Source organism: Orbicella faveolata, unplaced genomic scaffold (assembly GCF_042242905.1).
Source record: "Orbicella faveolata isolate gen_17 unplaced genomic scaffold, um_ofav_v1 contig_35, whole genome shotgun sequence".
Lineage (NCBI taxonomy): Eukaryota > Metazoa > Cnidaria > Anthozoa > Scleractinia > Merulinidae > Orbicella > Orbicella faveolata.
This window is the reverse complement of record NW_028301564.1, coordinates 29371413-29397477: the sequence shown is the minus strand read 5'-3', so window position 1 is coordinate 29397477 and position 26065 is coordinate 29371413. Positions and strand designations below refer to the sequence as shown.

The 26065-nt window shown below is 39.5% G+C and overlaps 2 protein-coding genes across 2 annotated transcripts; both read left to right on the top strand.

Moving 5' to 3' along the window:
- The first annotated feature begins 2442 nt into the window (after positions 1-2442).
- LOC110056538 (uncharacterized) lies at positions 2443-16708 on the top strand. The gene is made up of 2 exons (XM_020763042.2): positions 2443-2925; positions 12779-16708. The coding sequence occupies exon 2, from the start codon at positions 12799-12801 to the stop codon at positions 13924-13926; it is 1128 nt and encodes a 375-aa protein (XP_020618701.2). The 5' UTR covers positions 2443-2925; positions 12779-12798; the 3' UTR covers positions 13927-16708.
- Positions 16709-17934: 1226 nt separating this feature from the next.
- LOC110056438 (uncharacterized) lies at positions 17935-22877 on the top strand. The gene is made up of 2 exons (XM_020762916.2): positions 17935-18359; positions 21333-22877. The coding sequence occupies exon 2, from the start codon at positions 21353-21355 to the stop codon at positions 22538-22540; it is 1188 nt and encodes a 395-aa protein (XP_020618575.2). The 5' UTR covers positions 17935-18359; positions 21333-21352; the 3' UTR covers positions 22541-22877.
- The last annotated feature ends 3188 nt before the right edge of the window (positions 22878-26065 follow it).

The following is a 26065-nucleotide window of genomic DNA, read 5'->3' as shown; positions in this document are numbered from 1 at the left end:
CGTGCCTTATATCACATACTGCATAAGGAACAAAAGCAAGAGTTGTGAAAGTCAAGCACGATCTCCTTCACATCGCTTTACGGGTAAATCAGGGCAAACTTTTTCACTGGAATCTACGCGAAAAAGGACGACGGCTCGACGGTGTGACGTCCTTGTGACGTTCGTGGCGCAATGCACTCTGGTAAAATTGGCGCAGTACGCGCTGGTTAAATGCAATGCATTCTGGTAAAAAGTGATGAATTCGACAATTCGTGCCCCCTTCTATATATTCTTCTTAAATCCTGATTATGTTGTTACTCGCTCGCATCCCTCGCTCCGCAGCAGTTACAAATACATGCGTCTGTCCGCTTATTGACAATGAAACTTAGCCCACGAGCGCGCCCGAATTTCTGCAGTTATTGTAAAAAGCCTTATTGTAGCATTCTATCGCAGTTTAGCTAACAAATATGCGGCAAATGTACTTTTTTATTTATTGTTATTATAATAATAACAATAGAAAAGCAATATTATTATTATTATTATTATTATTATTAGTATTATTACTATTTTAATTTCGAAGACTCTCATATCAGAAATACCATACATTACAGCCTTATTGCAAACAAATAATATGCGGAAATGTGCTTTAATTTTCTATTTTTATTATGTTCGAATATTTTCATAGCACAAATACCATTTGTTACAGCCTTATTGCAAATTAGGCGGCAAATATGCGAGAAATGTGGTACAAGTGGCAGCAATTAAGTGATCATTTGAACCAAGTACAGAGACAATGAGTCATAATTAAGATTCACGGACTAGTTAAACAGAAAACATTTTGGGCTTAAAAGCGTTTTTCAACCAAGACTCTTGTCTTGGCTAATAGTTTCCTTAACTGAATAATTGTACAATGAGCTCGAGGTCGGTACCCGCTAATAGGGCAAGGCCAACTGCCACATTCAACCATGATGCAAATCAAGAATCAGACTAGAAGAATTGTTTTAGCAGAGCCCTGTGCCTATTCTACTAAATTAATATACAAGATGTATAAGTATTTATTTGTTGACCGTTTTGGGTCATGTTATTTTCTGTTAGGTCAGCCACAGGATTTACAGGCGACTGAATTCTCATTGGATCATGCTAATAACGAATATGCGAACGTGTTCACCTAAGGAAACCATCACCACCCAAGCTCGTGTCCTCCTTAGAATAATATGATTGAACAAAAGGTTTTTCGGCTCACAAAACTGACGTCTTTGGGAAAGAACAAATAAATACAAAGGCCCTTTGCGGTATAACTTCTCCTCCAGAAATGATTACCGGAAGACGGAGGCTGGGTCGACATCTATTTTTGTGAACTCTTATTCGATATTGTTTACAGCAGTGACATTCCATTTTCTATTTTCTGACTTGGTTTTCACGAACCCTTTGCAACTGTAGTAATGTTATGTCTGTTGGAACTGGTCTGGTCTCATTTTCTCAGACAAGCAAATATTTTTCAACCCTTGCATATCTGCTCCATAACTTAGCTTTTTAACCGTGCTTTGATAAGTTAGATGTTCTGTCTTGCCACGCGAAAAAATTGCTTGTTTTCTGCATGACCTGGTCTAGCAGACAGTCCGCACCAAGGGTGATGGACTTGAGCAGTAAAGTTATATTAAATGGCAAATGGCTGGAGATGAGAATATGAGAACATTAACTAACCGGCCGGATTTACCATGACACTTGTTTCAATACGAACATCGAAACGAACGCGTCGGAATTCGAAACCCCACGAAACTTCGCCATTTAATCGCTGGCAATATACGGTTGTTCTGATATCTGAAATAAAGCGTTCGATATTGACTTGTTGTTGGTTTACGAGTAATAGTTTCTTTCTTTATTGATTGGAAGATTATTCTAGCATTGAAACGCTGGAAAGCGGGGGAATATTGAACAACCGAAAAGATGTTATTCATGTTTTACTCCCCCGCAGTCTCAGCAACGTTTCAACGGCGATAAATTGAAATGAGTTGGTCATTTCATGACTAGGAAAAAAGCCTCAGATGTCTCTTCAAGATTCCCATTTAGCCGTTGCATCGGTTATAAGCGGATGTTTTTCCTTGTTTGAGCAAAATAATAAAATACGTAATTTCATTATCTGTTAGGATTAACTAGTGAGTGAAGTGGTCCATGTCCTCCGCTGTGTCGGCGGATGTTACCCTCCGGCACGAACCTTCAAATGTACATTAGAGCTGCAAGTCGTTGAAAACCTTGTTGATTGTTTTGGACGTTTCTCGCTAGTTTGTCTATATTTGATAATGCAAAAGTACGAAACTAGATTTTTCAAAAAAAAAATAGGAGGAATAAACGACTAGAAAAAAAAAACACAGCGAGAGAGATGCAGAGGACAACGTAACGTCGATTAAAAATGAGATATTCTGACTGAAGTTTCTGGAGCCATTTATTGTGCCCTTCTCATCTAGAAGTTGCTAGAAATGTAAAGACGCGTGCAATTCCAACTAGAAACATTGATTATTTACCCTCAAAGCTCAATTTCACCAGAAAACTCGCCGAATTTGGTAGTTTCACCTTGTGTTTTTTCACAAGGTGGCTATAAGAGATGTTCCAAGATTTCTGTGAAGTAGAACATTTTCACTTCTCTTATCGTTGTGGGTTTCCCAAACTCCCTTTCAATAATTAAATTACCCGAGTGTAAAAAAGAAAATGAAAAATGTGGGAAGCTGTAAAATTCCGAAGTTGATCCTCCACACATTCCCGACCGTTACAACCCCGGAAGGATATACTTAGTGCTACTCCATAAAGAACTGGCAGTGCAGTGGAAAGCACAGAAGTCTCATATCTGAGGAGCTCAAGGAAACTCCAGTTTGTACAAAAATCTACCGCGGAAAACAAAGAAGGTTTATCAGGCGGATTTCAACAGAATCGAAGTGCTTCCTACAGCAGGTAAACTGAATCGATCCGCTTCAAAGTCTTTTATTGTTGTTATGTAAGCTTACTATTTTCCAAAGGTATCAGTTCTTTCTTTTTAGATCTTTTGTTGGGTATGAAAAAAATTAACACAGTGGCAACTGGCCTAAAAAGAAAATGTAACGGGATGGCATAGGATTATCTCACGGCATATTGTCTCTGAAACTGCAAAACCCAATCGTGGCAAAAAAAAATTGATAACTTATTGAACTTTATTAGTTTGATTATTGAAAATATCTTCAAAGCAGTATTTTGAATGGCCCGTTGCCTATTGACCATGAAGCATTTAACTAGAAGAAATATTAGAATGAAATATTAATCACTGTTCCCTTTTTGTAAGCAACCAAGCAAGCAAGGCAAACTTGGTCAACTTTACTGTCTAGTGTTGAAAGAGTTAAACGTGACTCTCTTTAAGTGATATTTTAGAGTACGTGCATAAGATCTCATTACTGATAGACTGAATTTCTTTCCGGTCACGTCTGACTAAACGTTCCGTTATAGCTTAATGTGCCACTAACCCCCAAATTGTTTTTCGCTAATATAAATTTCTTTTATCTCCTGATCACCACTGCGAAAAAATTATCTTTGTAGCTATTTTCGTTAATTTTGTATGAATTTTCAAAGTTTGCAAATTTGCCAAAATGTCAAGCCTAGGTGGTCGCTTATGGGAGGTGGTCGCTTACGAGAGCTTCGATCATAATGGGTCAAAATTTTTCCTCATTAGAAAATAAACTGTCGAGACTTAACCTATGCGCCAACGCTGATGCAATGTTTTATTCATATATATATATAAGTCAATTTCGAGAGAAAAATCCTAATCTTCCCATTGAGAAATGTCCGTTTCTTGTACTAGCCAGGAATACGATAATGTTACAACACCTTATTTTCCAATTTTCCCTCTATTATCTGCCAAGTGGTCGCTTACGGGAGGTTAAAAACAAAGGAAAGTTTCAAACTTTTAGCTCTAAAAGTGGTCGCGGTCGCTTATGAGAGGTGGTCGCTTACAAGAGGTTCGAAATATAGTGATTTGACTTGAAAACTTTTGGTATCTTGGAAAACTGGTCGCTGAGGAGAGGTGGTCGCTTACGAGAGGTGGTCGCAACCGGATGTTCGACTGTATTTTGTTTCTGAGAAGAATGTCAGTACGTTATGCGAACATGCGATAGTGTGTCTCATAATCGCATCGTTGCAGAATTCAAGAAAGATATGTCAAGTTGTTGAAGGCTGTAGCAATACAAGATGGGTAGAATAGAGTATTCCTCTTCATTCAATACCTCTATCTCGATGAAACTCTACCAGAAACGAGAAAAAGACCAAAGAAGTGGGCTGATCTGTGCGAAGCTAAAGCCGGGGGCCATCGAGGATTACTTCGATCTAGGGTTCGCCGCTACTGTAAAAACCTGTAGATTTCCATGGCCTGCATATTCTTCACTATCTCTAATGGAAAGCTTGAAATTGTCAAGGTACTGCATAGGACACGAATTTGGGATAAACTGGAAGCCGTCTGACTATTTCGAGCGCAAACGATCCTCCGAGTCCCAGACGAAACCATCGGTGAGCAAATCACACGCTAAATTAAACGCATCGCGTTTTTTGTACTCGAAATAGAGACTTTCCTAAGCGAATAGTAAACGAAACCTACCTTCTACAACGAGGCGAATAAGATTGTTGAGGCTTCGGACTGGTGAACTAGCTATGTATTCGTGGATTTTAATAAAAACAAACGCCCACCGGAGGTCGTAATCCGGCCGTGTTACTCAATGGCCATTCCGAATACGGATTTGTTTTGTTCTTTGAGCTTCGTCTGTGAGGAACGAAATATATCTAAATTACAAACTTAGAATGGATCAAGCATTTATAAATATACCAGGAAAGTGAAACAAACGATTAAGATTCGACTCTGTAGCTACCGACGGAGATGAAGTCGTGTGAAAGAAGAATGCGCTTGTCAGTCAACCGAAACGCAAACTGATAAGTCGAGGACGGGTGTCTGGAAAACGCGAATAGCGAATAGTCCCGAATAGCGAATAGAGAATAGTACGAATAGTGCGAATAGTGGCGAACAGTCTCGAATAGTGGCGAATAGTGGCAAATAGTGGCAAATAGTGGCAAATAGTGGCAAATAGTGGCAAATAGTGGCAAATAGTGGCAAATAGTGGCAAATAGTAACAAATAGGGTACCCAATATTTCGTAGTCAACCTCGTAGCCACTTAAGATGGGATTTTTCCGCTAAAAACCACAGACGCTTATCAGGCAAAAGGTGTTTCTAAACGTAATTTCTTCTGTTTTCACCGCTGCAAAAGCGTAAATACGTCTTTATTATTTTATCCTTGTGTTTTCTGTTTTCTTAATGTCGGCGATGGACAGCCTACTAGCCTGAGTCCGGAGAAGAAAAGGTAATAAATTCACTGAAATTCTATTGCTTATTTGGATAATTAATTAACGCTGGGTTTTAGATCTAAAGCGGTGACTATTGACTACTATTCATCACTATTCGCCACTATTCGCACTATTCGAGACTATTCGCACTACTCGTACTATTCGGGACTATTCGCTATTCGCTATTCGCGACTATTCGCTATTCGCTATTCGGGTTTTCCAGACACCCGTCGAGGACTCCCAGGTTACTAGCGTGCGTAAAATGGACATTTCGTTCAAAATAATAGTGAAGTAGAAATGTATTCATTTAACTGATACTATACTGAACCTCTTTTCAAGATCTTGTCGAAGGATTTTCCTTGATTAGCTAGTTCGAAATATGCAAATTTGTGTAACCTGTGCTCGTTCACAGTAATTGACTATGCATATACTACAATTAATATGTTTCTTCGCGGAAACATATTATTGTTTCCATTTGTTTTCTGTTACTATGTTCTTTTATCATGTTATTTTATTTTACCGTATGCTTATCTTTAATTTACACTGTCAATTACTTTTACATATTTCCGTTATTACGTAAATATCGGCTACATAAAAGCACGTCCCAATGTAAAATTTTCATTGTACCTGAAGAAGGCTGGTTTGACCAGCCGAAATATAGTACACCTTCAAAAAAATCATCCTACGTTGTGTCAGTTTTTGCTTTTGTATTTTCATTCGAACTGAGCACAGAAAATTTTCTATGACAGCTTCTATGAAGATCCTTGAGCTGGTGCATGATTTGTAAAACCAACAAATAAACTGCCTCACAATGTTTGTTTTACGATCTTCCGTTTTAGGTTTCTTTTTTCCGCGTAGACAAGAAAATAAAACGGAGGTCCTTTTCACGGCTGTACTAGTAACACCCCCTGTCGCTCCCTGCTCCGTTGCCTTTTTTTCGTGGGAAAATTAAACAGACTGATACCAAGGCTGATACCAAGGCGCGGCCGCTGATTTCCGTTTCGTAGTTAAACGGTTGATGCCATTTTTAACGGTCGATGTCATCATTGGTAACCAAGCCTTTCAGAATGGACGATGCCACTGATCTGCCTTAGTTTAAGATGGCTTACTACAGTTTCGATGGATTATAACAGCTCAACTTCTAACTCTTTTGAAAAATGTTCCAAGATGTTTTTTCTTTCTATATTTATTGTTGACTTAAGTCTTTTACCATCCTATGTGAAACTTGAAACGTCAACAAATGCCAAAATGAACGACCGAGTACTTAAGGAGAGAATGGGCACTAGCAGGTTAAATGACGTTTTTCTCAAAATCTACCCGTATGACCCCACCTCAAAATTTCAGGAATAAGAAATTGGCTCTGATTTAACATTCACGCAAAGTAAAATAAAAATCTGTAAGACAGATTTTTCGTAAACTAAGAAAATATGAAATCAAAAATAGCTCAAAATCTGTCTTACAGATTTTTTAAAAATTTTGGCTCTAAACATGACTCACCCCTGCAAATCAACTGTGAAAATTTCATCATGGGTTGTACGGTAAGTTTTCGAGCAATCCTCGATCAAAGACTGGATTTTACAACCTTGGAAGAGAATTGAATTGCGCATGTCCTTTATTTAAGCGCGCGCTCATGTGACGCCATGTATCGCGTGCGAGAAAGCAAGAGTAAATTGGAACTCTTTTACCCGTTGTTTATCGAGTTTTTTTTTTCATATTTTTTTGGCCCTAGGCTTAAAACCATGTTTGAACGGAGTTTGAAACTATTGCTACGTATACCGAAGTCGTTTAACGCCTTTCAAGTGCTGAAGTGGTTTTCGTTTCTTCTTAGGGTTGCTTGCGTCATTTGTTTACGCGCGATTAATAGTGCCGCCTGAAGAGCAATCATAGCGCGCGCTACTAGTCTCCGAAAAACTGTGGTAAGCCACCTTAAGGACGGTGCCTACTTTTGTTAGTGCACATATTTTCTGCGCATCACGCAAGGCATGGTTTAAGTGCCACGCGTGCGCTGGGGTTGACATTGACGCAATCAACTACGCTACTAAGTACACGACTAAATGAAAGCAAAATTTTCCTACTGTGACCAAATCAAGTTTAATGAACCCTACTCAAACCAGGAACACCAAAATAGCAGTATATCACCAACCACTAACTGTTAACGTCTTCCAGCTAAAAAACTAGCCGTTATCTGGCGAAAATTATGCTGAAATCCAACTGTAAACAAGTACCTGCAGATGGCGTAGTGCGCGCGCAAAACAAGTGCGAAATACGCAAATGTTTTACTTACAAGGGAGGTGACAGGAAAAAACGTAACGGGCACCGTAAAAGTTTTCAAAAAAAGACCAATAACTTTAAAAAACGCGTGGTTACCCTCACATTTTATGTTATGAAATGGAAGTGGCAAGTCTATTCAACACGTGATTAGTTTCTGGTTGTGACCAAAACGTATTTAGACTGTATTTTGGCTGAACCAGAGGAAGGCTGTCAGAGACGCTAAAAGCGCTGTTGCAACGATTTTGTTATTAAAAACATACCAAAAAATGGTTTTTATGTTACCATTTACCATGTAGTTCTAAGACCTTTATATATGTGTTTGCTTTTCTGTTTGTAAAGGAGATTTCGAAGGAAATTTGTGAAGAAATATCCTTTCCTTTTTTTACAGAAAATGCTGATGTCAGCATTTTTGTTGAGATTCAAGGCTGATTATCTGGAAAAAACGCGTGGCTACCCTAATTTTTCTTTGTGGATTCCAATGGCCCTTGTAAAGATCTACTTTTTCAGCGTGGCCCTAACCCGGGGCAAAAACCTTTGTATTTAGCAGGTACCGTCTTTAAGGTCATTCTCCAGCATTGCATTACGCATCCTTACCACGCATAATTTATGGCGTCATTAGAGCGCGCACATTGAAAACATGGCGGATTTACCTTGATATCGAGTTCTGTCAGTCGAGAAATGGCTATAGCTCACTAAAGAGCTCGGGCACCCCAATTTTTTTCCAGTCATTTTAATCATTTAATCATTAGCTTTGCGTGAGAAAAGACTGATCTGATTTCTATTGTTGAAAATTGAATAAATAAGGAAAATAGCAGCTGCACTGTAGTCTCTTCTATTTTGCAGTTTGATAGCCGTGGCAAGCAATTTGGTTCCAATATTTTAACAAGGATTCAGCTGTCTATCAAAATCAAACTTAAAAAGTTTATTGTGTCAGACACAAAAATTGATTGTAGTTTGAGGCGTGTTTTCATGAGTCTGGGCTCACAAAGAGTTTACAATAACTTGGAATGCGTTCTTGTAATAAGAACGCATTCCAAAATGCGGTCAAATGGGACATTTTCAATGCCTCACTGCTCCTTAACGAACACGGGCACTCCTCTTTTTTATTTTATAATTAAAGTTCTCATATGATAAATATTCATTGGACAAAGTTTGAACAAAAATCTATCTGCAGTTTTTATTTCAGGGGAATTACCTTAAGCCTGGACCAGGATGAAACTGGTTACAATTTTTTGATGGGGTAGAACGCAATCTCCAAATGCTTCATTGTTCATATTTACACTAGTTTGCCTGCGGTTAGCTTTTATTTAATGGTTGGGGTAACTCTATTATTAATATTTAAGAAGGTCGCGTTTTATATTTAAATTTTGTGAAGATTTGGCGGATCAACCTGGAAGTGTAGTGGTGTAAGATGGATGTTAGGAAACACAGGTTCCGGGTTCGATACTGGTTGGTTTAGGGCTTGCCACAAGTTGCATGGCAACTTTTGGGCAACTTTTCGTATTTCGAGGAACTTTTTTTGTTTCGAGCAACTTTTCGCATTCTGAGCAATTTCTAGTTTTCTAGATATCGGAGCAGCTTTTAGGGCTTTAATTGGCCATGCTTCCATATTTTACAATGTTTCAGTGGACAATTTGTGAATTTCCTGTGAAAAAGGAGCAGTTCCTCCCCCCTGCGGCAGATCATGGGCGAAAGATGTATGTAGCCGGGCTGTTAGGTCAGCGGTTTTTTAAAGAAAATCCAAAATGGCGGACGAAGATTCACGCTCCACTGATTCGAGTGTTTCAGGCTACGAAGGTCATTCAGATCCTTTGAGGGTAGCCGCATATGCAGGGGCAAGACTGAGTACTCCAGCGAAAATGAAAATGGTTAGAAGTCTTGACCGTGAACAGCAACGACAATTTTACTGGCTCGTAATAGGATTTTTACAAGATTAATATTGTCATATTAATATTGATGCGTAGTATTTACTCGTACGTATTGTGAACAAATTTATTCAGCGACGTTGGTTACAACGCAAAATTGCACAAAAATGCTCAGAAATTTTACTTTTGTTGTACAGATTGCATATATTTGCATCAGACCAAATAAAAGAAGAGAGCGACAAAAAAAGTTTTTCCTCTTTGTAGCAACTTTTGAGCAACTTTCGTTACAAAAAGCAACTTTTGACTTTTTTTGGAGCAACTTTTGAGCAACTTTGAGAAATTTCGGGCAACTTTTTGGGAAATCTCGAGCAACTTGTGGCAAGCCCTAGGGTGGTTACATACAATTTTTTTTCTTTAATTTAATAGGGAAAAACTCGTTGATAGCAGGAGCCATAATCGGGGACGGAGACCGTAAGTCTTGGGATCCGCACGCACCTATGATGTGCCAACATTTTGCTATTTTTAGAACAAATTGCGCCATTCTGACGACATATATCCGCGCAGATCCACGCACACGTCGTGGGTTCTCGTGTGGATGTTGTCAGGTTGCGTGATCAAATGGTGAGAGTTGCGAGATTCTATTGCGGATTTGTCACAGCGATGGCGTTGAATAAGGCAGGGACTAAGAACCAGGGCGCTTATATGTAGTTTTATGCTCTGCGCTAATGGAAAAGGTGATATTTTCAAGATCTAAAATATTCGCGCTGGGAATGAATAATAAGATCTGCTCGCGCTAATTGTAAACTTACGCGTATTCTTTCGCGTTTGTTCTGACTTAAGAATATAACAAGGAAACTCTCTACTCTGGTATCGAGTTAATTTGTGAGTTTCTCAAACAATGCTTAATCATAACCAAAACTTGTTTTTGATGGTTTCTTATTGTTTCTGCTTGTTTGGCGAGTTTGCAAAAGTTTTTGAAAGGCAAGTCTGACGCCTACAATTAGCTCATTTGCATAGTGCAGGGCGTATACTTTCAAGTCCGAGTAGGTGTTTTCAATTGTCAACAAATCTTGAAAAAGATTTCTTTCGTTATCTTTTGTGCTGAGATGCTGCAACAATTTTATTTTCACCAACGCCAAAGACTATTAACATCATGTGTGTTTCTTCAACATGGCGAAGTTTTACACTGCAAAAATAAAATAGACAAGGCGTTTTGATAACTCGACCAACAAAATCGAAACCGTTATCCGATGTTGAATAAAGAGAACGTCAACGTAACGTTGCTGATTATTTCTGCTGTATTCACATATTTTCAGCTAACCTTTTAATAAGTTCTCAAACATTTATCGACCTTAAACATATTTAAAAACTATAGAGATATTGTATGAGTTCGATGAACGTTTTCACACGAGGGTGCGGAAGTCCAATTTGTCATGTTTACTGACTGTACAACATACACATCGACGGGGCCCCTTATCCATCGACAACAGACAATTTATTGGATTTTTACACAAACAAAACTGAGCAGTAACTACAGATGTAAACTTATTGGGCCTTGATTAAACATCAAGCGTTACTTACAATTCAGGTGAAACTCAAACTTGCAATTTTGTTTTATTTTTTGGTCGCGAAAGACTTTGGCGAAATCCCCGCGAGCGTCTGGTAAGAGGAGGAAAACTTTGAAGTTATAAAACACCGCTATATCCAAATATATCCAACTAGTTTTTCGCTGTGTTATGGAAAAGCTGTTAATCTTCATTATATGTGAAATTTAGAGTGGAGTAATTTATTTGGTGTTCTTGTAAAAGAAGCAGCTAACCAACTTGGTTAGTGATATAAAGCGGGACATATCTAAATTCGACGCGGTCTTACCTCACTCAAATTGGAACAGCTTACGACGAAAATATTTAAGCAAAATTCCAATAGACATAAATGTATTGAGTTGTGGACCAAAAATATCAAAAAATTCGGGGGTTTTGGACGCATTTCCCCCGCGCTACATCCGCAAAAATCCACGCAGCATGTAAGCGCGTGTGCGGCACGCGATAGCGCAATTTGTTCTAAAAATAGGAAAATTGTCCCATATCATGGGAACAGCCCCAATACTAGAAATGGCAGGCGCTTAGGGTCTCCGTCCCCGATTATGGCCCCTGTTGATAGTTAAAAAAAAATTTCTAAGTGTCGCGAAAATGGCATCGACCGTTTACGAAACGAACAGCTGCGGCGCCGCCCAAACTACTCGAGAGAAAGTTAAAAACGCAGCTTTATTTCTGCAGTTAGGTCTACCGTCCACACTAATCTGTCACGCAAATGAAGCTCTTCGAAAACGCTCTTTAAATCGGAGGATTTTGAAAACGCCGGCTTTTCGTTTTCGTGTGGATGGAAAATATTTTGAGAACGGAGCTTTTCGAAAAACGATGGCGTCACGATAATAAATATTTCATGCGTTTTCTGACTGAAAAGACCGTCTTTAAATTTCTCCGGCGTAGTGTGGACGAAGAACATTTGATGCGTTTTCAGTGAGAAAACGCCGCTTTTAAATTTCGCTAGCGTAGTGTGTGCAGGGCCTAAGTAGAACAATGAATTCGACAACGACTGTGATAGAGTCCAAACTGAAAGCGAAGATGCAACCGTGGTCAGCAGCTAATACGCTAACCTGGTTGGTTCTCGTATGGTTGAGTCTCAAAAAGCCTGTCCACGGTTGCTTCTTGGCTTTCACTCTGGACTTAATCATGTCGTTGTCCCGCGTTAAGGTTTCCTACGCGTAGTCGGCCTTGCTAAATTCAGTACCAGATGATGACAGCAGTCTACCGAAACGTTTTTTAAGTTTCACTTGTCTAGCAAAATGTTACGTTAGCAGCATATTGCAAGGCCAGAGTTTCTTGGTTCTATCCGTTTTGCGTGGTGGCAAAATATTCTGGGCAATTGTTCAAATCCAATTTGACCGGTGATCGAAGTGTGGACGGGGCCTTTAGTCTATCTGCTGCCGTCTGTCAACACTACCGGCCCATTTGATCAATCTTACCAAGAGCTATGAGAGGCCCCCGTGTTTCACCGGGCTAACTCAGGACTCAAACTTCCCTTCCCTCACTGGCCTGTCCCCTATAGAAATTATGCCCCCTTCCCTCCTTCCTACCCCGCCCCCAAGATGAAATGAAGCTCACCCAACTGTTCGTTTCGGTCCCTTTTAAAACACAGGCTTGAATTAATTTCTTTCGGGTACCGGTAAACATTCATATAGCAATTGGGAAAGGCCATTACTCCGATCAGTCATTACTTAAATCTAATCAGTATATGCATTTTAACTCGTCAGATCTTGTCTGAGGTCCGTGAATGGCAGAACAAAAGCAAGGAGCTGGATGGGTATTCAGCAATCTCCAGCAGTTCCTTCAGCATGCTTTGAACTGTTCAAATCCCAGCTGTATTCTCCCACTTTGTGTTAACACCAAGCTAAAGTTACAACATTCACAAGGATGCAAAAAACTCAGTTGCATCATTTGTCAAGAGGTGAGACATCTGGCTTCCAAGCATTCCGAATCTTGCGTGGATTACAACTGTCGCATCCCTTTTTGCATGGGAGCAAAGCCGGATACTCATGAAAGAGTTCAACTTAATCTGAGTAAGTGTTTAGACGGTATAGTCAATGACGACCAATCTGCAGTAGGTTCCGCATCGATAGGAAGAGCCATTGCGGCGACAGCAAGACCACAGGGCTGTCTTGAGTCTTTAAGCAACAATCAAGACAGAGAATCGACTCCTAACCTAACATTAGCAACACCAACATCGCTGTCACTCTCAAGACCCGTAATCAGCATGGGCAGCCTTCCGCCAATGACTTCCAACACAACCATCAGCAATCCAGCTCCGTTTCATAACACCTTGTCAGGAACAAATTCACCTCACCGTCGTCCCAATGAAAACGATGTTTTTCAATCCAACATTAACGTCGCAAGTGATGCAGCTTCTTCACCGTGGTACGGTTTTGTGGAACCTTTACCAACATATCATGAAAGCACCTTGACGGCAAACACCCAGGAAAGGACCACCTGGCCGTTAATAACCACAGCGGGGGAAAATGCAGCAGCAAATACACGCGTTACGACTGACCTTTCATCTTCCTATCCTCCCACACGGCAACAAAACGATGCAGTAAGTGTCCAGATGAGCCAAAACATCAATGGACAGATTCAGCAGTCGACAGATCAACTGCTAGATACCACTTGTTTTCCTACTCGAGTAGAAGCCTATCACAGTTCGCCGCCAGCGATGGCCATCAGTTCCAATGGCGGTACAGCAAAAGTTAACAGAGCACATAGCACTCGCACTCTGGTGAAAGCACGCCTTATTGACAAGTTATGTAGTATTCTACGATTAATTAAGCGGACAAGATCCACCGAGGAACTCTTGAGGTGTATAAAGTCATTGAGCATTGCTCTAGGTGAACTGAGTGAAAAATCTTAGGCGCTAAACAATAAGTTTTACAAAATGACGTGACCTTGACCGACTGAGCCATCGTTCACACTGCGCCGGAGGAATTTAAAACCGCAACAAACACCGTTCACCTTGGATTTGTGTTTGACAAGAACTCAGGCACGGATATCACATGATTAGCATGACGCCAAAGTTGTCCGTTCTCACAAGAATGCAAAGCTAGCTTTGAAAAGCGTTTCGAAAAGCTTAATTTTTATGATCTATGGACATTTCATTTATAAAATTAATTTTTACAAATTGCAAGTCGTTTAATTACAATGCATATTTACCTATATATGGTAAAAACTCAATTCTTCGCATCGACTTTCACGCATAGCTAAAATGTCGTTCACCTGAGGATTACAGGATAGACCATCCGATAACTGGAGCTTCCCACGCGGACGGTCCCTGGGCTGGTCACGTGGGAAGGATTGCGTGACGAGCCCAAGGGACGTCCGCGTAGGAGGCTACAATTAAACGGGACCGTTCCTCGCTCTCGGAAACCGATCAGTGTGCGCGCGGGATCCGCTGCATTCCGCCCATCTCTCGCCGAGAGAAAAAAAAAAAGGAATTCATCTGTCACTTACAATTTTTCAAGTAAACTCTTTCCTTGTATTTGTTACGTACGTACGATGCGCTCTTCTTTTTATAAGGATATATACAAAAACAGCACTAGCCGTGTGTTGGATGCTAATGACATTTCTGTAAGAAGTTATGTGCGTCATATCAAGCTTTATTGCATGCAGCCTGGCTCCAAAATTACTTCAACGCCACCAAAGTCAATAAAACGCAAATGCCATATGCTATAATCTAAGAATACTCAGGAATATTTTCAGCCTAAATCGGCAAAAACAATATCCTTATATAAAAAAGAGTGTATGTAGAGGCAATGGCTCTTTCATTTCTATTTGTACAAGAGGCCGATTTACCAAGGAATTAGGCCACGAGTTATTTGTTCACTCAGTCTAAAACTACTTGAGCAACCCAAGCGTGTCCTTAAGAAAAGAGCCAAAAGAAGCCGGGCCTTACCAAACAGATAATTCCTAATTATAACAAAAAGAGTTACTACAAGCAAGCACGAACAACAATCGGCCTGCCGGTGCACCTTGGCCCATAGATTCATCAAGTGAATATATAAATGAAAATTTCAGCAAGTTAAGCCGACGTAATGTAGAATTTAACTCGATTTAATTTGGCATTTCGGCTGGCCAGTACCAACCTTCAGGCAGGAATAGATCGAGGTAAGTACCTGAAAAAGACATTCAGAGATCGGTTTGATAGTACGGTACAAATTTTATTAGCACTCCCCAAGGGGGCTTTTCAGTACTAATACTACTTAATAAGTTACATTAAAATTAAAATGAAATAAATCAACGTACCAAGCAATTATAGAAATGATATGAAATAAGGCCGAACGCCGAACTTTTCATGAGCCGAACCTAATGCGTTGAATTAAGTACATGAAAAGTTCAGTGTCTGAATCAGTTAAGAACCGCTGTTTGAATTTGGAACGGCTCAGCCGTTCTTCCCGCCTAGCTCAGCTGGGAATTTCGGCTTTGGAACGGCTTTGATTCAGAAGTCGAACTTTTCATGAGCCGAACCTAATGCATACACCTTGTCTGAAAACCGCTGATGTTTCGATGTGTTTTGGTTCGGTTGAATTAAGTTCGACGTCTGAATCATCAGGCGTACTTTTGATAATTTGAGTCGGTCCAAATTCGAATTAATTTCGGCTCATGAAAAGTTCGGCGTCTGAACTGGGCCTAAGGTAGAATTATGTGACAATATGGTATTCGTTTAATAATATTCAGAGATTCGCTTAGCTTAAGATTTCTTTCTAAACTATTCCATAATGACTCTGTTGGATAGTAGAAAGTCGTTTGTCCCGTAGAGGTGTTAAAAGGAGGAATTTTAAAAAAAGTTTCGAATCAGTCGAGTCTCACGGCCACTTATCTCCGCTCGCTTTAAAAAGTTAAGAGCGACGGAAGTACAGCGTCATGATAATACAGTGCATATTTACCATGATAATTACCACACATATTTACCTATATATGAAAAAACTCCATTTTTGGCATCGACTTTATTTGTTTTGTTTTTTTTTTGGAAAAAAAATAAAATTTGAAGGCACGTTTTGCAGCTTACCTGGGGTGAAATGCTTGATTGGTTCATTAAGCGCCGCATGTGTGTAGGTTCATTGCTTTTGCCAAAATGGTGCGAACATCGCTGATATAATCAAGGATTAATTAATTTAGCAAATTCATTGTTGTGATTGTAAGAAACGCTAACGGTAAAGTGCTGGTAAACGATAGATAATCACCAGCCTAGAGAATCGTGACGTAAAACCGCGGGCTCTGCATAACTCATTGCAGTCGTGATATGCTCATGATGTAGAGGTTATATTCAGATCACTTGAAGATGCTGTTCAGGTGAAAACATAAATGGAAACGCCTTCTTAATTTGATAAAAATTTCTGCTACCTGATTCTCACCGAAGGCACTCCCGAAAGCAGATTCGGTTTACACCCACCCTGCCCTCTTTTGGCATGTCTTTTTTTTTTTTTTTTTTTTTTTTTTGCTTCTTCCTATACAAAAACTATGACTTTATAAGCTCAGTCCCAGCCTGCGAGGGAAGCTAATAAATATGTGTAGTTAAGTTTACCAAATAAGAGAACCATTTTGCCTTACATTGTGGTTCTGGTTTCAATTCCAATAGGAATTGCTCATTATTGTATTAAAGTAAAATAAACCGCTCCGAATCATGAGCTGAAACACGTGCCACTAGTCTTATATAATACAAAAAATACGCCGAAAAGGAAAAAAAAATAGATGCAAACATAATTTTCCCGAACATGAAATTGGTGTTTTCTTAGTGAAACTGGATTTAACTCAAATAGTATGGGCTTACGATTGTATTGTTACGACAAATAGCGTGCCAGTAGCCATGCATGCACAACATTTGGCACGTCAATGTCGTTCTTGCGAGACGTAAAATATCACATATTAATCATAAATTTATGTCTTGTTAGCTGATTACTCGTGCATGTCAGAACGCCGAACATGCAATTGAATACGTCTGTAGGGAGATATTTTTCCTTCCGTTTAGCTCATTTGCGCTACTACTAGATATTTTCAATCGCTTCTAAATTTAGGTTAAGGTCATTTAAAACACATTTTATACCAGTAAACATCTTTTTTTGTCACGTAGATGGCCTGGCCCCCGGGGTCCATGTACTACGTAATGAGAGCAGAAAAATAAATTCCGTGGTGCATGCTTCCGACTGGCGAGAACAAAGCCATTTAGTTATTAGATTCATTCGTTTCGTTGCTGAGGTAAGTTAGCAAGATTGCAGCGAAGGCACGTTACAAGGCCTTGTTTTTGCCTTTCTCCCGTAAAAAAAAAAAAAAAAAACTCGAAAACTTGAAATATGCGCTTTCAATTTATTCGCGCGAACTCAAATTGTGACTGTCCGAGTGTTTGATTTGCTTGGTGGATACTGGGTGTAGTTATCAGACCGAAAAATTTTAAGCACTGGGCAAAGCGTGGGTGAATGAAAGCCAATATTCATAGACGTTCATAGCCACTTAATTTTGCTACTCATATCCGGCCACAACTTCGACGGAAACTATTATTCAGCATTGTACAAAGGCTTTGGCCGGTGATCGGTAACTTCTCCTTGTGAACTATTCAGATTTCAGTATATTTGTAATCTACAGAAATTACTGACTCTATCGTAGGCTTTTAGATATACTTCTTTAACAAAGTAATTTATTAGTCCATGGATTATGAAGCGGCAAAAAAAACTAACCGTTTACCGAAGCCTCCAACACAAAAAAACATCAGTTCATACGGTAACAAAATACGGGCGAAAAAAACGGTGTCATAAGTGACGTAATTTTGAAAAACAACAGGCGATGACGAGATAACAGAACTTCAACCCACGCCAATTGTTTTTCGCCTACGTTAAAATAACATCAAATAATCTCGGAGTAATCTCACTATATGACCTTTCCAAGTTGTCACTAAGCTCTAGATTAGCTAGCTCTGGGTTGCTGTAGTTTCGGTATAAACCTGGATAAGATTTCGGCCATTCGCTCAAGGTAAAACTTCAGGGGGTCTTAAAACAATTCGAACGTTAGTTAGTGCTTCTGGACCAAAGGACGAAGGAATGGACAGCTCAGTCTAAAGAGGAAGTGAATTGAGTCCAGGCCCAGGATTTACCCCGGAAGACTTCTCAGTTTTCAGCGTTCAATTTTTCCGCATTGCACAGGTCCCAGAATTGAGTAAATGTCAGTCACTGTGAAGAGCATTTGTATATAATGCAATAGATATCACACTAGTTTACACGGGCTTCGGTTTTACATGCCTAGTAAGTCTGCTCTGAACGCTGAGAAGAACTCATCACTGCTCTGATCTTGTATCATAAGGTAAGGTTTCACTCCTTGTTTACATATATATATATTATCATCATAAGCTTGTGTTTAGAGAAAATTGAACATGTAGTTGCTCTCTTGTTTCCGAATATTATTGATCATCATTCGCATTACCGTTTCGGTTGTGTTACACACTAGTGGAGTAAGCAAAGACTAGGCTGTCTGCAAGTCTAGCCTTTTTCTCATCTCGTCAAAATTGTTTACTCTTCTGATCTTCAGAAAAGCACGTGAAGTTTCGATATGAATAGGTTTGTTTTTTGTATAACTGTACCCGTCAGTTACACTCACTTTTATGATTCGGTGAATGCTTCTTTTAAAACTTTTAACCAGGATTTGCTCTGGCCTCAAGCGTAACACTTCAATTCAGAATCGTTGTACCTTCCACAATTAGGGGAATGTTTTGATGATAGAGTTGGCAAGGTTTAGTTTTCTTGAGTTCGAACTTAGCAGAAATATTTTGTGTAGGAGGAGCTTGGGCAGGCAACAAAAAAAGAAAATCATGGGACTCAATTGAGGAGTAATTAGTATGATCCAAACAGAAAGGTCGTCAGCAGTGGCCCACGGCTCATGGTATTAACTAATTTTGTTTAATAATGATTTCAGCCGAATTGTAAAAAAAAATTAACATTTCTATACTCACTGTTTTGGTCTTGAGCGGAAATTTCACTTTAAAAATACTGCAACAAGATAAATTAATTTTAAACCTAAGGGTGGTTTACTGGTAAATTACAGCGACATTACAGCTAATATTTGCCAATTTGGTGATCTAAATAGCAAACATGTCTGTTATATACCGGCATTGTTACGCAGTAATTGACTCAATGAACATCCTGTATCTGACCAACTGAAGGTACTCTTGAAATATGTGTTATGTGATAAACAGTCCTCATCTTATCACCACTCATCAGCTTAAAACTAGAAACCCAGTAACGACTCAGTGCAGTAACAAAGGGTCAAGGGACTGGCAAAATATGCTTGCCTATAACGAGGTTTCGTTGTATCGGGGTTCTTTTCCATATATTTTACTATTACTGGGGCGAAGAATATCGTTTGTTATACTCTCATGTCCAGGATTGAACGCAAGTACTTCATATTTGGCAGGGTAATTTGACATTTTCATAATATTTCATATTTGACAGAATTATGTGTGTTTTAGTGACTTTTTACCAATGAGGACACTTTGTGATGCTTATCATAAGGAATTTGAATCTCATTAGCGTTTAATCCTGGACTTATCTGTCGTTACATCGAGGACTTCGTTATCTTATCTTAACTTAAATAGAGGTTCGATAAATCGAGGTTCTACTGTAGTAGCTAATGCAGTCAACTGTAACAAATGCCTCCCGCGCAAAACATGTAGACCGCATCCCACGCGAAGTAAGCGGAAGTCTTCCAACTCCCACGCAAAACACATAGATCCATTTGTATAAAAATAAATGTTTAGATTGTATGTAATACGAGGTTTGACAAGCCCCTGTCACGATTCTGATGAAGTTCAACAGCACTATGTAACTTGTAAGCTAAGAGGTGAGATTGTGAAAAGGGTGTTGTCGGAGGGCCGGGTGGCGTCCAAAGTCACGTTTCTTCCTGTCAAGCTGATCAAGGGCTCTATCATTTGTTATTTAAAAAAAAAGGTGACTTGCTGAGAAATCAAAAGAATTCATCCTGCGTAAGATGCGCCAGAAAGGTTCAAACTCGTTCTTTGATACCAGAATCGGTGATTGATATTAGGGAGAGCGATAAATGCGCAGTTCGTAAAATGAAATCAATATTGACCTTTTTAAAATCTATGGTCTTCTTTACTTTAAATTTCGAATGTTTTTCTTTAAGCTTGCTAGAGGAAACTGAGTTCACGCCTTCAGTTTTGAATTTAACCCTCTTAAGTGATATACGCCCCCACAAGACCAAAAATATAATAGTAATCGATACAATAATAAATGCCCAGGATTGCGAAGAAGGTCACAAACCTGCCGAATCGAAATTCTATGCATTCTTGTAACGATCGATACTTCCAACTTAGAGCACAGATACATTTTCCAGCCAAACTTGTCAGCTAATCTTGTTATCTCCTGATCTTTGCTGTTCTTTCCGCCAACCTCTGTCTGAAGGGAGTTGTCTAGTTCATGCGGGGATTATCTTATAATTTCGATCTCTAAACGTGCAGCTTTACAATTACATTGAATCGGGTCAAAAATTCTGGGACTGAATCCCTCATAAGATTTATCGTGGAAATGTGGGGATTACTGCCGTCTGCTATCTCGAGTACTGTAAGTAATTTTGCATGCAGCTGTCTCCGTCTTTCTGTGGCCACCACACACACGTGGACCAAAGGAAAGAAGAGAGGTTTTCAAGCTGAATAAGCAAGCTATGTGTAAAAAAGCTTAATACAGTAGAACTTTCCGTAAGCGCTTACGGGAGGTGGTCGCGTACGAGCGCTTAGACCATATTGGGTCCACATTTTGCCTCATTAGCATATGGTAACTGCAGAGACTTAACCCATGATTAAATGTCATATTCATGCGAGAAGTCAATTTTGACTCAGAGATAATCCGGTACTTCCCATTGAGAAATTTCCGTTTCTTGCACTACTCAAAATAATTTTATAACATTAAAGCGCAGTACTGTGGCCTCGACTTTGACCCGACTACTCAACCAGCTCCTTTTTCCGTTGCCATTCATACGAATATTATATTCTTATGTGTCCTAAGCCCTTTCCGTTGTTTTTGTGTAGCAGTTGACAAGTTATATGCCGACTGTACAGATGGCGCCGAATTTTAATAAAATGACGTTAGGAAACCCTAGCCTCGCATTGATGACAGAAATTCATTTTATATTATTGAAGGCATAGGTGCGAGGTTCGGGTTTTCCAGTGTATATAGTTATTCAAAATATTTAGAATCAGTTTATTTCAAATTTTAAATGAAGCTAGCGGTAAAAATCTTAACGAAGATATGTTTGCTTGACTAGATTCCTTCCTGGATTCAAAGATGGCAGAAAAACAGCTTAAAGACGCAAGTAATACTAGACTTCCAATAAATGAAAAGGGACGGTTTCCAAATTTCCAACAGTTCCTGCAGCATACATTAAGTTGTGTAAATGCAGAATGTTTACTCCCACATTGCGTGAACATGAAGCTGGCGTTGAAACACTCCCAGGGATGCAAAAGGGAAAACTGCTCTGTGTGTCAACAAATGAAGTCTCTGGCTTCAAAACACTCTGAGTCCTGCATGGACCTCTACTGTTGCCTACCGTTCTGCATGGAGGAAAAAGTCAGAAATTTCGTGCATTCTCAATTTGGTCTGATTGACGATTGTTTAGAAGCTGCACCCCAAGGTCCGAGGAGAGAAGCATTCAGCGAAGATAAAAAGAGCATTGGCAACCGTAGTGGTTCGTCCAACTCCTCTGAAATGGAGGAGGCTACCACACCTCACATCACAGAGCAGTGTTCATCTTTAAACCTAAGGAGCAGCAAAGGAGAAGGATCGACGCCAAATCAGAACACATCCACGCAAGAATTCCCCTTGTCGTCGCTTTACAGGACGAACAGTTATCCATCAGTGAATTTGAAGAGGATGAGTCGTTCAGCTTCTCTAAACATGCCCTCCACGTTTGCAAAGTCTGCCCGCCTTAATTCGGAACACCGTAGATGTGAATCACTCTTAAACGAAAACGTTGCTATGGATACTTCACAATGGAAACCCATTCCTGCTTCTCGCCAGAACCCGATGAGACCAAGAGCTCAGACAATGCCCAATCCATTATTCGCTGTAAAAGGAAGCTTGCCGAAAAATACAGCAACGAAAACGCAAAGTTTGGAAGAGCTTTCAGCTTCTTCTAAATTACAAAGCGAAGACGCAGTAGACCACCGAGCCAGTCAAAGAACTGACATAAAAGTTCAGAAGACGTCAGATCTGTTAGATATAGCGTGTTCTTCTTCTGGAGGAAAAGCTTCCCACATTACACGAAGCGAGGAAGACATCCGTTTCAACACTAACATGACAGAGGGTTCCCGAACTATGTTGAAAGCGCGCCTTGTTCACACATTATATAATCTCCTACATCTGATAATGCAGAAAATGGAAAGAAAAGAGGAAATTTTGATATGCATTAACTCATTAAGAAACGCTTTGCACCAGATAAATACTCTATCGCATGACGGAGGCTGTACAACCTGAAAAGCAGGACTGGATGAGGACACTTTTTAAACCTAATTTGCAAACAATATTTGTTTCCTAAACGGCCATACGTTAAATAATTTTTTTTTTTACCTTTGTTACCTTATATCCTGTATTGAAATACCAGACCACCAAAAGCCTAAAGAATCAATGAAATGATAACGAGAAAATGACCTGTATGCTACCTGTACGGAGCATGCGCTAAAAGCCGTTCCTTTCTGATAATATTTGTTAGAATCACGGGCCGTGCCAAATGGGAGCTGTTGACGTGATGATGCGCGAGCAAAGAGAACTTACATTTTGGTAATCGAAATAAACGCGTAATTTCCTGTCCTCAGGTGCTCTTCCGTGATTATTTATTGATTTATTTTTTCAATAGTTAACACTTCAGTATTTCACAGTTAACATTTTGATCGGCTGAGCTAACAAATAGATTATGAGCTCGATAATTCTATCGCGTAACACTTTGCTAATGTGCAGCCGGTGCCAACTATCGGAAATCAAGAAAGAATAATCTGATTGTTTTAGTCGAAAGAACTGAACCTCGACTAGTAAATTATCTAAATCCTCTTCACAGGCACTTCGAAAACGCAAAGAATTAGAGGCCGCTATTTTGGTCGAAACTGATCAAACCAAACCTGAGTGCATGAAAAAGACTTACACCTGTAACCATTTTGCGCACTTCAAACCTTTCACGACACACGCAACAAGACGTAATGTGCGACGTATTTTTCTCACTACTCTTCCAAAAATTGCCAGCGGACCTAATTGAAAACGGTCAAGTCTTCCCATTTCTCGTGTGCCGATGATCATTCCGAAGACAATAGAGAAAGTGAAAAAATGTGTATACAGAAATTTGGAAATCAAGAAGCTAGGGATCGAAGCTTTAAAAAAGTATCAAGCAGTTCTCTGACCGGGGAATATCTTATAATTTACTTGGTTTTTCATAAACAGAAACAGAAATAATAAATTTTCGATCGAAAACAAGCAAAGTAACGGAATTAAGACTTTTAGTTCTAAATTGTTTATTTTACCACAATTGCTACTAATCTCGCAATCTGATTGGCTAATTTGCCGTTGTCGATAAGAATCCAGACAACGCTGCTCCCGTCAATGTGCCACGCTCTTGTTCACGCTCTTAAAAAAAATACTTTTCTTTGACGTTGATATTGTGGTAAAAAACAAATCGGATGTGGTTTAACGTTGTCTGTACTCTTATCGACAACGATATGCGTCATCACAGTGGTCAAACTTTGTTGTGGACTCACTCGGTTGTGCCTCGTGAGTCCAGAACATTTTGACCAAAGTGACGACGCATATCGTTGTCGATAAGAGTACAGACAACGCTAAACCACCCTCTATTTGCTAATTGTGTACACGCTATGTAAGATAAACATTGCTTGAATTTAAAAATCGCGTTCATGATGGTAGCCTAGCCGTCCATGTTCTAGTTTCATTGCTTTAGTTTAAGGGCCCACTAACCGATCTTTTCGAGCCGTTGCTAAGGAAAATTTACTCTCATATAACCTCATCATTTTTAGTTAGTTCAGAGTTATTTCATGTGTTTTAACTTTTTCATGATCAGTAGTACCAGTGATGACGTCATCAGGCGACGCCCTTGACCATGTGACTAATACTGAAAAAATGCAAAGGCTCCCAGGCAAATTACTTTATCGGGATTTTTTCATTGAGTTAATATTTTTATTTAAATCCTCATTACGCTATGCATAGATTTTGTTTCATTTCTAAAAGGTCAGATTTTGAGAGAATTTCAAAATATTGAAAAATTCGTAATTTTCTGGAAAAAGCGTGATTTCGAAAAAGGAATGCATAGCTATGTTCCCAACGTTGGTTTGAATCGAAATTCGTCGAAAAAGGCTGGATTCAATATAAAACCGCGTTTCCTTCACCATTTAAAGAAACCGGAAGTGCGCCCGATATATATTGGAAGTTACCCTATCAGCGCACTTCGGTAAGATGAAACAAAGCAACATGGAGTTAGTTTTTCTCTTTCTATTGCTCTTCTTTTTCTGTCTTTCTCTTATTTTGCCTTTGCTTGTACTTTTTTTACTTTGCATTTTGTGAAACACAAAGAAAAACATCTTAAATGTAAGCGAATTTGCAAGTTCTTGAGTTGTTTTTATTTTTCGCGCTCAGGCTGACGTAATTAACCGGAAGTGAAATTTCACCTACTTAGCAACGCGCGCGAGCGCGCGCATGAATCGGTTAATGGGCCCTTAATTTTTTAAGTCTATTTCAAGTTTGTGAAGAATACAAAAGCAAAAACCGACACAACGTAGGATGATTTTTTGAAGGTGTACTATATTTCGGCTGGCCAAACCAGCCTTCTTCAGGTACAACGGAAAATTTTACATTTTATAGTCAAGTTTGTGCAATTTTTAAAATAACAAACCGCCTTAAAGTCTTAAAAAGTAAAGCCTGGTTCTCATACGCCGCCGACCTACCTGCGACGTAGTCGCCGGTTGCATGCAGGTGACAACGTTGTCCAGCGATAAGCCTAGTGGGTCCCGGCGCATCTGCCATGGATCGCCGACGTACTCAAATTGGCGCGAAATGCAAATCGAATTGGCGCAATTTTCAACCATTCTATCTGTAAAGTAAGGAATTGTGGGAAAAATCGCGTTGCAACGCCATACATCGCGTCTGGCGATGGTCCAGATGATGTTCACATAAAATATCTTCATCGCCGACAATCGCCGGCTTGCCTGCGAAGTTGAACTCAGCTCAACTTCGCATACAAGCCTGCGGTCAATGCCTGGGACAGATTCTGATTCGGTGATAAATGTTCACATATGCCGTAACAGTGTTCTAGGTATGTCGGCGGCATATGAGAACCAGGCGTATTTGGCAGTGCCATGTATGATATCTCAGCCAATCCTATTGCAGCATTTGCATTAGTCTACGAGTAGAATTCTACTAAAACTCGATCTGAAAAGCACTGTTTCCCCACTGCTCACTGTTTCCTGTTTTCTCCATCTCTCTGTTCCCTAGCTATTCACACGACATGATGACAGTAAGTAAAGTAAGTAGTTTATTTTACCAGGGTAACCCATTCAGCACGAAGCTAGTATCCATCCAATCTTAAAAAGCTACAAAAAAAAACAACAACAACAACAAAACAGAATATTTTGAGAAAGAATAATGAAATCAAAAATGTAAGAAGAAAAAAGAGGAAATAAAAAAATAAAAGAAATAAATATTTCGGACAGTCAGTCACAAGACGCTCCGATAGAGCTTGCTTCTGTCATGATTGTATCTGTCACTTTGCGAACGCGAAGAAACGGCGCAAAAGCAGGTTGAGTTGACTGGGCTCCAGCTGGGTTCGTGGATTAAATGAGATCTAGATCAACGTCGATTAAAGTTTTTCAACTCAATCCTAGCACTGATCAAGCAAGAACAGAAAAAAAATGAATAAAATATCTCGGCGAGAGACCTTAGATCATGGTCTCTTGATTTCGGCAGGTACTTTTCTTTCTAATGTGAAAAAAGGTATGGTCTGCGTAA